The following is a 10195-nucleotide window of genomic DNA, read 5'->3' as shown; positions in this document are numbered from 1 at the left end:
CACCCCCCCAAGGCGGGGCAACTGGGAGGGGCAGGGGGGCAGCTCCCATCCCTCTGACTGTTGCCATGGTTACAGGCACCTCTGGGCTGGGGCCCTGCCTCCTGGGTCCATTGCCATGGTTACAAGCACTTCTGGGCTGGGGCTCTGCCTATTGCCATGGTTACAAGCAACTCTGTGCTGGGTCCCTGCCTCCTGGGCCAGTTGCCATGGTTACAAGCACTTCCGGGCTGGGCCCCTACCTCCTGGGCCTATTGCCATAGTTACAAGCACCCCTGAGTGATGCTGGGGCCACGCTGCCTTGGGAGGAGGGGCTCCAGGGAAACTGAGGCAAGGGTCTGCGATGCGCTGGCCCCAGGGCGCCCCCCCCAGACAGAGGAAGGAGCAGCAGCCACGATACAAGGTGCTAGGGAACGGCGGGCGGGGGGGGGAGGGCAGTTGCCGACGGCGTAAAAGCGTTGCAAAAATCCGCCGGAAATCGAAAGGCTTCCTGCGACCTCTCAGGCAAACTTGCTCAGTGGGCGGGCCGTGAGAGCCCTCACAGGCTCGATGGACCAATGGGAGCGGAGGATTAGCGCCTCGGCCAATCGGAAGCGGTGGCGGTGGCGGGCGCTGGCGGCAGCAGGGGCGGCTGAGGCGCACGTGGGGCCGGGATGGAGGCGGCGCGGGGCGCGGGGCGCAGCGAGCAGGTACCGGAGGGTTGTGGGGGCCGGGTCTCGGGCGGGGCGGGGGTCTAGCGCGGGATAACGGCCCCGTGCATACGTGTAGGGATGGGGGTGCCTACGGGCACGCACTCCCCGCGCACACGCGTGTGTACCCAAGCTGCACACAGACGGGCCGGTGCACGTGCTCACCCCCGGGCACGCAGGTGTGCATCCGTTGCCGTGCGCGCGCACGCGTGATCTGTACTGCACGTGCATATGCCCGGCGTTGTGCAGTCACACGTGTGCAAGGACGCGGGTGTCCACAGCCACACGGACGTGTGCTCACCCATGCACATAGACATGTAAGCACTTATGCACATGTGCAGTTGCATGTACACATCCAAGTGTCCAAGTGCATGGACCTGCACTCACTCATGCAGACAGACGTGTACACACAATTGCCCACATACGTGCACAAGCATATGGATGGGCATTCAGTCACGTGCACAGATGTGTATACACATAAGAACATGGATATGTCTGGGTATGTAAGTGCAGTTGCTTTGTACACACGCAAGAACACAGACATGTATACACATAAATGTGGAAATGTACTCACCCATGCATGCAGGTGGGTACATGCAGTTGCTGTTTGTGCACACATATGCACATGTTAATGCAGTCACTCATGTACATCTACAAACATGCGTTCCCCCATGCGTACAGACACGTGCACACGATCACCCGTGCAAATGTACTAGCACGCAGATGTGCATGCACAAGCGCGTGCACTTGCATGTATAGATTGGAGGATTGGACCAAAGGGAATCTCATGGAGTTCAACAAGGACAAGTGCAAAGTCCTGCACTTAGGAGGGAGCGAGCCCCTGCACCGGGACAGGATGAGGGGGACTGGCTGGGCAGCAGCTCTGCAGAAGAGGACCTGGGGGACAGGGAATAAGAAGCTGAACAGGAGCCAGCAGTGTGCCCTTGTTGCCCAGAAGGCTCCTGGCATCCTGGGCTGCATTGGTAGGAGCATTGCCAGTAGATTGAGGGCAGTGATTCCTCTCCTCTGTTCAGAACTGGGGAGGCTCACAGTACCATCTGAGCCCAGCTATCCAGCCAGCTTTCTCTCCACTTCGCAGTCCATTCATCCAACCCGTATGTCCTTGGTGTGCTTGCAAGACTGCTGTGGGAGTCCGTATTAAAAGCCTTTCTCTCCTGTGCTCCAAACCTGCTCCCTGTCATTCCCTTACCAGGCCCCAGGTTCTTGGTCTGTGGGAGCTGATGAATCGCAGATCTCTGGTGGTGTTCTCTAAGCCATTCATGATTGCATTTGTGTGGCAGTGCCAGTTCCTGACCCTGCATGTACTGCGTGTCGGTCCTCTCACTAGGGCTCCTTGGTCCTTGCCTGTTCTGTTGAGATGGCTATGAAGGGGTCCAGTGTGGGCCAGCTCTGGTGGTGGGTAAAGTCCTAGTGAAGTTGGGCTGGAAGGGACCTCCAGAGGTCACATCTAGTGCAGCCTCCTGCCTGGGGTAGGATTATTCCTGGCCAAACCAGTCCAGACACATCTGCTGTCCAAGCTCTTAGCAAAGCAACACAGTCAACTCTGACACAGTCCCAGACATCACACCCGAACCTGCCGCAGGGAAAGCAGGGGGACTGCGGCGGCCACCATCCTGTTGCTGCCAAGGGTGTTCATATATGCTTGCAAGATGCCCAGTAAAGGACATGCCCCCCACTAGAGAGAAAGGCAGACCCCCCCCCCCAGTCCATACCAATCTGACCATGGAGTAGAATTCTTTCCTGACCCCAAATGCAGTGTAAGTCTGACCTTGAGTGGAAGGGCAAGACCCTCTAGCCACGAGCCTCTGGGTTTAAGTCCCAGCAGGGCATGTGACAAAACCCAATCCCCAGTAAAATCATGCAGAGGGCTAAAGCCATCAGCTCACGTCTCAGCTTGAACTTGTTGACTGCCGGTGAGCATGGGAGTGGTGGTTGCCAGGGCTTGCTCTTCCGCCCTGTAGGGTTTGTTCACAGGCTTGTAGTCAGCACAGGCTGTTTCTCTGTTATCTCAGGTGGTCAGCAATGCCGGGGGAGATGTGGAGGCTGTGGAGGAGGAGGAGAATCAGGACGTCAGCAAGAAAGGCAGGCGCCAGGGGAAGAAGAGGGTGTCTGCTCCAGATGGTGTCCTGCAGCCAGTGAAGCTCAGCCGAGCCGACCTGTACAAGCCACCCACCAACGAGGAGCTGAGCCAGCTGAAGGAGACGGAGAACCTCTTCCATTCCAGCCTCCTTCGCCTGCAGGTCAGGGGCCAAGGGACCTTACTGGTGCTCTGCTTACACTGTCAGCCCTGTGTGTCCGGGCAGGAGCCTGTGCTGCGTATTGGGAGGTTTGGGAGGCAGCAGGATGGAGTGAAGGGGTCACAGCCCTGGGAGCTGTAAGGCCCCATTCCCAGCTCTGCCCTGACTTCCCCAGCTTTGATATCTCTCTGCCCCCCTGTGCAATGGGCACAGTAACCTTGACCTCCCTCGCAGGGGGTGAGGAGGCAGGCTGCTGAGTCCATAGCTCCAGGGCCAACAAATCCTCCCTGTGTTGTTAGGAAAGCAGAGCTGGTTGAAAAATGTGGGGGGAAGGTGGGATTCTGAAATACTTTCTGCTGCCCCTCTCTTTTCTCTTCTGGAGCCATCGTTTCTGTGATGATTCTTTGCCCAACTGAGTCACCCTTGGTCCAGTTTTGTGAGGCATAAAAACAAGAATTGCCATTTACCGGGTCAGACCATAATCTTGCCCAGTCTCCCGTGTCACACAGCGGCAGATGTTGAAAGGGAGAGCGAATGGCGTCTAACTAGGGTTTTTTCCCCTGTTCCTCTCCCACTTCCAGCCTCTAGCATTTAACATCTAGGATGCTCTGATTCAGCAGCCATGCCTGTCACTGCCACACTCCATAGCAACCGATGCCCTTTTCCTCCAAGAATGTGTCCAGTCCCTTTTTAAATGTGGCTAAACTGTCAGCTCCCCGCACGTCTAGAGGCCACGAGTTCCACACTAATGACACGCTGGGAAAACAACTTCCTTGCGTTAGTTTTAAACTTATTACCGACTAGTTCCTTTTTGTGTGACCTCTAGTTCTCATGTTGCAAGGGAGAATATTGACTTTCTCCTCACCCCTTAGCATTTTGCAAACCCTTTTCATGTCCCCCCACTCAAGTGTCTCTTTTCTAAACTGAACAGGCCTGGCCTCTTGAGTCTCTCTTCCTATGCAAGCCCCTCTATACTACTACTCATCCTTGTTGCTTTTCTCTGCACGTTCCCTAGTTCTTCTCTTCCCTTTTTGAGGTCTGGGGACCAGAACTGAGCATTGTATTCTTGGTGTGGATGCACCAAGAGGTGATGTTTTTCTTGAAAGTGCTGCTGTTAAGGTGGCTCAGTGCTTCTAGCCTAGTAGTTCCTAATCTCTTTAGACTCAAGGCACCCCTTGGAAACGGCTAGCTTTGAGCTTTTGCTTGTTTCTTGACTAAATACTACACCACTTCTGTTGCAAAAAAGTGTAGCAAGCTGAATGATTTTGACAAGCTGGATTCCTTTTGGAAATCTCTAGGTTTTATTTGTGAGTCATGTAGGTGGTCGCACATCTTACATAGCTAATATTGTGTAGCAGCCTTAAAAGGATTTCAAGGCACCAGGGTGTCAGGGCCTCCTGGTTAAGAATCACTGGTTTAGCCTCTGGTTGAGTGTGGGGTTTTCCTGGGGCTGCCATTTGGACTGTGCAGGGTCCTGAGGTCCACTTTGGGGATCTGCTTGTAGTATCAGGGCTGGTTTCCACATTTTGTGGGTGTTGGGAAAGAATTGGACAGGAGTCCCTGGACTTGTTGGGAACATAGCAGGTACTATGGGGTATGGAAGAGTTACCTGTGGGCAGGAGACCATGTCAGTGCGGGGAGAAGTTTCATGTACTTTTGAGAAGCAGAAATAGGGCATCTTGTGTAGAATTGGGGGCCCTCTGGAGAGTGGCTCAGGTTGATAGTGTCGGAGGGCTCCACTTCACATCCAGTGGATGCCTGGATGGAAAACCAGCAACTACAGAACGAATATAAGAGGCCTAACGCCAGGGCTAGCTTGGTGAAAGAGATTGGCAGGGGGTCAGGCGAGATGACTAGAGGCTTGGCCTTGGAGGAACAGTTTTGACTCGTAGGCTGTTTCTCTGCGAGTTTCAGGTCTGGGCGGGCAACACATTTACACTGGGGTATCTTGCATTGGTTTGTGCCCTGATGTAAATTGCCTGGGAGCAGTGATTATTCTGGGATAAGCTGGAGACGCACGATGTGTATGCTGGTGAGACTTGCACCAGCCTTGTTTACTGTTTCACCACGAGGTAACGCTGCCCTGGACTCGGGTTACCTTGGTGGAGGGCCCTACACTGTGTGTCTGCTCCTCTTAGTCCAGCATAAAGGCTGATTACACCAAAATAACCCTTTGGTGTATCCGGGCCCTGGCATGGCCAGGCACGCCAGCCTACGGCTCCCTTTTGGAATCAGTGGTGTGTCTGGAGGCGTCCGTGTTGCTCGGGATGGAGCAACAGCAACAGGAGGAGGTGCAAGATGCCATGTGTCTGTGGTGGTGCTGGGGGGAGGCGGGGGGGTTGGTCTTACACAGCCATATCAGCTGGGCATCCAGTCAGGAGGGAGTTGCTGATGGTTGGAGGACAGAGGGTCAGGAGTTACTCCCCCTGCATCCTTGAGGAGAGAGCTTTACCCCCTATTACTGCCTGGGGGTGGATAAAAAGCAGCTGTGAGCCCAGCCTGCCCTTCCTTCTCTTGCAGATCGAGGAGCTCCTGAAGGAGGTGAGGCTGAAGGAGAAGAAGAAGCAGCGGATTGACGCCTTCCTCCATGAAATCAACACCCTGCTCAGCACTGTCCCTGAGACCGCTGAGGCGGACGTAGGTTCCCGGGACAGCTGGGGCAGGGGGCAGCACTGTGGCTGCTTGTAAAGGGGCCAAGTCAGCAGCTTGGCCCTTTGGGTACCCTGCTCAGGGCTCACCCTGCAGAAAACCTGCTTCCTGGGGTGCGTAAGCCTGTCCCCAAGAGGCCCTGAAGTGGCACTGGAGTGTGCAGGCGGGGAATCCAGGAAGCGGGGACTGGATCTCAAGCCCCATGGTTCAGAGCCCTGTTCTCTCCCTTCCATGGCTGTATTTGTGGGTGATGGGTTGAAGCTGCCCTTCTGGTGCCCGGGTGAGCCTGGCAGCCCTGGGGGCATTGGGTTATCCCTCACTCCTTTCTCGCTTCCCCAGATCACTGACCAGACTTGGCTCCCCAAGCATGTGAGGGTCCCGTTGCTGCAGGTGCCTTTCGGCGTGAAGGGGAAGTTCCATTTCCTGCCTCCGGCTGCAGTGAAGGTGGTGGGGAGCTACCTGCTGGGCACGTGTATCAAGCCGGAGATCAATGTTGACGTGGCTGTGACGATGCCAAGGGTGAGCCTGAGCATGCGAGCTCCCAGCATGCATGGGGTTGGTGCGGTGCCACCATCCCCCAGTCTGTGACCTCTTGCCCAGTGTCTTGCCTTGAGGCCGGGTGCCATCACAGGCTGAGGTTATCTGCTGCAAACAGCTCCTGACAGGCCAGGTGTGGCCCCCAGGTGCTTTCTCTGTCCCTGATACCCCTGGGTTTGAGCTGAAATCAGCTGCTAAAGTCAGCAGTCAGTGGAGCAGCTCTGTACTGCTCCACATGGTCCTAACTGGGTGGTATCGGGGGTGGTGCCGTGCACCTCACTGTTGCTCAGCTGGCTACGGTCTTCTCACCCCAGAGGTGGCTGCAAGTTGGCAGCATGTCAGCATCTCTGGCTTGAGGCATGCGGTGGGTGGAAACTATTTCTGCTGCTCTTTCTTGCTCAGGAGATCTTCCAGGACAAAGACCACCTGAACCAGCGGTACTACCGGAAGAGGGCCCTGTACCTGGCTCACATCGCGCAGCACCTTGCCAAGAAGCAGCTCTTTGGCAGCATCAAATTTGCCTACGCGAACAGCAACCACCTCAAGCCCGTCCTGCTCCTTCGGCCGCAAGGTACCAAGCTGGGGGCCTCTCTGCGCTTCCTCACTGGGTCTGTAGCATTACAGAGCTTGGAGAGTGGGTTGAACTGTTGCACCAAGCAGTGCCTGGACTGGTGGGGCTGGCCTGGACTGCCCCCATGGCCTGAAACTGATACCAGCCCTAGCAGAGAACAGGTCTAGGGGTCAGTCCTTGAGTCTCACCCTCATGGCCTGACTGGTGCAGTTTGTGTGACTAGAAAAGCAAAGGTAGAGGTGGGGGAGACTAAGGGGCTTTGGAAGTGGCTCATGCCCTCTGCAGAGCATTGATGGGGCTGGGGAAGGGAGTCACGGACTTCCCAGACTCCCTCTAGCTCCATAGGGGGATGTTTGGCTGCACTGGTGGAGGGCTGGAGAGCAGTGAGCCCAGCCATGATGTGCCTGGTCTGGCTGGACTCCCTGCTCTGCCTCTCCAGTGCCCGCGATTTCCCTGAGCTGCAAATGGCCCCTTCTTGGCTTGAGGCTGTATTAATCCAAGGGTGTACTCCCCGTGAGGCTGCTGAGTCCTGCAATGGTAGGACAAGGCCCTTGGCCAGGCAGAGGGCCATGAGGGTTGGCAGCGGGGAGAGCAAAGGGAGGCCGTGGAGCTGTGAGAGGCACCTGAGAGAGGAGCTGCTTTGTTGGCAGCCCTGGCCTTGGGGTGTTGGGGGATCTGAGCTGGGGGCATGGGGAGCTCTGGGAGCCCCCAGGGGATGTGGCACAGGGGTGCCTGGAAGATCCAGAAGTGGAAAAAGCCCATCCAAGGCCAAGGGGATGCTGCCTGTCTCTGAGCTGATGCCCGTGTTCACCTCTACTCCACCTTCTTGTGCTTGCAGGCAAAGACGAGAAGCTGGTGACTGTCCGACTCTATGCCTGCCCTGCCTCAGGCTTCTTCAAGCCCAGCCGCTTCCATCCCAGCAAGAACAATGTCCGCTTGGCCTGGTTCCTGGAGCAGGCTGCCCCCGGGGAAGGTAGGGTCAGAAAGCATGGAACAGGGGGCTCCAGGCTGTGGCCTGGCTTGAGGGAGGAGACCTGGGCATGCTGGTTTCTCTGAGGGGTGGGCATTTGTGGGTGGATAAAGGTCAGGGCTTTGGGACTTGGCCGGTGTGGTAAGGGTAGGTGGGTTCTGCAGCATGCAGCGATGTGGGTGGTGTTGCATCCCGCCACCTTTGACTCCTCCAGCCTGAATGACCAGGCACCCACTTATAGTAGGAGCACCTTGAGCATAAGCCTGGCATGTGACTTGAGCCTGTGCCCCTGCAGCCCTAGTGAGATGCCTTTCCTGCCCTGCCTTTGTGCCTTGCTGCTGTATAAAGCATCTGCGTGGCCAGAGAGTGTCTGCCCCATGGTGCACGCTGCAGCCTGGTGGGGTGTGGCAGGGCTGAGAGGGTGGGAGGCTTCCATGTGCTGCACTCTTGGATGCTGATGGGGCTCCTCAGTGACACCAGCTGTGTGCAGGAGCTGGCTCCTGCACTGATGCTGGATGGGGAAGCAGAGGGTTCATCTGGTTTCCACCTGTCAGAGCCTCTCCTAACTGGTGGTGCTGGTCTGTTCCCCCTCAGGAGCCACCGAGCCCCCCACCCCGCACTACAACAACTCCTTCCTCTGCGACACGGTGCTGGAGTCTCACCTCCACTTCCTTTCTGGTGCGGCTGCTGACTTCCCGGGCATGAGGGACGGTGTGGCCCTCCTCAAGGTCTGGCTGCACCAGCGGGAGCTGGACAAGGTAGGCTGGCGGCCAGGGCAGGCCCTCTCTGCTTAGTGCCTTCCCCTGGCTGGGGGATGGCTTGGGCCTAGGTGTGCAGGGCCCTGCTGCCTCAAGGGTCTTGCTCTCCAGATAGCCATTAGGCCTCCCCTGCCCCAGGCAACTGCCTTGAGTCGGGCTGGCCTTCCCGTTTCTGTGAGGGAGTTGGAGCTCTGTGGCTTCATCCCAAACCCTTTGTAGCAGGGCTGGGTCCCACAGGGAAGCGGGATTGGAGGTGACACAAACCTTTGGATCACAGAGTGCCATATGCTGTCCTAGGGTCGAGCATCACTGCAGGCAATGCTGTGGGAGTCCCCGGGGTATGAGGAGGGCAGTCTCCCTTCACCTTGTGGACCCAGCTCAGCCTGGGGCTCCTGGGCCTGTCCTTGGCCTCCTGATGTGCTCACAGGCATCTTGTGGGCCTTGCCCCTGTAGGAGGAAAGCCCTGGCCATGAGGATCAGTCTCCAGCTCTGTATCTCCTCTCCACAGGGCCTGGGGGGTTTCAGTGGCTTTGTGGCCTCCATGTTGGTTGCCTACCTACTGACGAAGCACAAGATCAGCAGGATGATGAGTGGCTACCAGGTGCTGAGGAACGCCTTGCAGTTCCTGGGTGAGTGCCCAGGTGCTCTGTGAGAGGAGAGCTCAGCAGGACCCTTGGTGTGGTTTGGTCAGGGCCGAGAGTCCTGAGGGGATGGCAGATGCATCACTGTTTTTGCCGTGGGCGCTGCCCAGGCTGGGCCTGAGTCTGGGCTTGTAAGATCCTGCACAGCATCCTCTGGGAGGAGGGTAAGAGGCAAGGGGAGCTAGATCCCTGTGGCCTGCCCTGGGCGTGAGTGGGGAATCACCACAGTCTTGTTTATGTGGTGGCCCTTGCAGGGCCCAGCTGCAGGCCGGTGTCTTGCCACTAGGTTAAAAGCCTTCACGCAGGAGGTTCTCTGCCCTTTGCCTAGCCCAGCACAGCACCGATCCTCTCCTCTGTCCCCAGCCACCACGGACCTGAGCATTGAGGGAATCAGCCTCTCGAAGGACACGGATGGCTCTCTGGTAAGGAACAAACGCGGCCCAGTGGTCTGGGGGCTGAATGGAGCATGGGCTCCTGGCTTTCATTGTCCACTCTGCTGGTGACTCCCTGTGTGCCCATGGGCACATCCCTTAGCCTCTGCCAAGCGGCACCAACGCCTGTCTACCCAGAGGCCCATTTGGTCCATACTCTGCACTTGCCCTTTGCTGTTACTCAGCAGATCTGGGCAGTGCAGAGCCTGTTCATACTGCTCCTTGGTGCTACCCTGTATTCTCTTTTTTTCTCTCTCTTTCGCAGCCCACCCTCACCGACTTCCAGCAGGCCTTTGAAGTGGTCTTCGTAGACCCCTCGGGGCTGGTGAATCTCTGCGCAGACATGACTGCCAGCACATACAAGCAGGTACTGGCAGGGGCGGGGTCCCTGAAGGGCCTGGCCACTTCTGCGTCCCTGTCCCAACTCCCCATCCGGGGAGCAGGCTCTTGTCACCAGCTCTGTCCTGGTCAGTCTGTCCCTGTGCCTGTGCAGTGACTGATTTGCCTGGCACCACCCAGCAGGGAGCAAGGAGCTGGCTCCTCCCTGCCCTCAGATGCCCTCCTCTGTTCATTGCTGTAGAAATCAGAACAGCCACCTCCCTGCTGGGCCCCCCTTGGGCCCTGGGGGAGGCACACCTGGGCCACGGGTTAGCGAGGATTTAGTTAGGGAGCTTCTGGAGGGGTTGGACATATT

General features: G+C 57.2%; 1 protein-coding gene across 1 annotated transcript in view; it reads left to right on the top strand.

The window, feature by feature from the left end:
• The first annotated feature begins 612 nt into the window (after positions 1 to 612).
• NOL6 (nucleolar protein 6) overlaps positions 613 to 10195 on the top strand; it is a 51819-nt gene continuing 42236 nt past the window's right edge. Inside the window, exons 1-10 of the mRNA XM_019531843.1 lie at positions 613 to 686; positions 2720 to 2947; positions 5465 to 5581; positions 5933 to 6112; positions 6533 to 6701; positions 7540 to 7674; positions 8266 to 8429; positions 8938 to 9058; positions 9434 to 9492; positions 9767 to 9868. Coding sequence (XP_019387388.1) covers positions 651 to 686; positions 2720 to 2947; positions 5465 to 5581; positions 5933 to 6112; positions 6533 to 6701; positions 7540 to 7674; positions 8266 to 8429; positions 8938 to 9058; positions 9434 to 9492; positions 9767 to 9868 — 1311 coding nt within the window. The 5' untranslated portion in view covers positions 613 to 650. The remainder of the gene's footprint in view (positions 687 to 2719; positions 2948 to 5464; positions 5582 to 5932; positions 6113 to 6532; positions 6702 to 7539; positions 7675 to 8265; positions 8430 to 8937; positions 9059 to 9433; positions 9493 to 9766; positions 9869 to 10195) is intronic.

This window comes from Crocodylus porosus, unplaced genomic scaffold, assembly GCF_001723895.1.
Source record: "Crocodylus porosus isolate Cpor-Errol unplaced genomic scaffold, CroPor_comp1, whole genome shotgun sequence".
NCBI classification, from domain to species: Eukaryota; Metazoa; Chordata; order Crocodylia; family Crocodylidae; genus Crocodylus; species Crocodylus porosus.
Note: the sequence above shows the minus strand (reverse complement) of the source record. Positions and strands in the feature narration are given on the sequence as shown.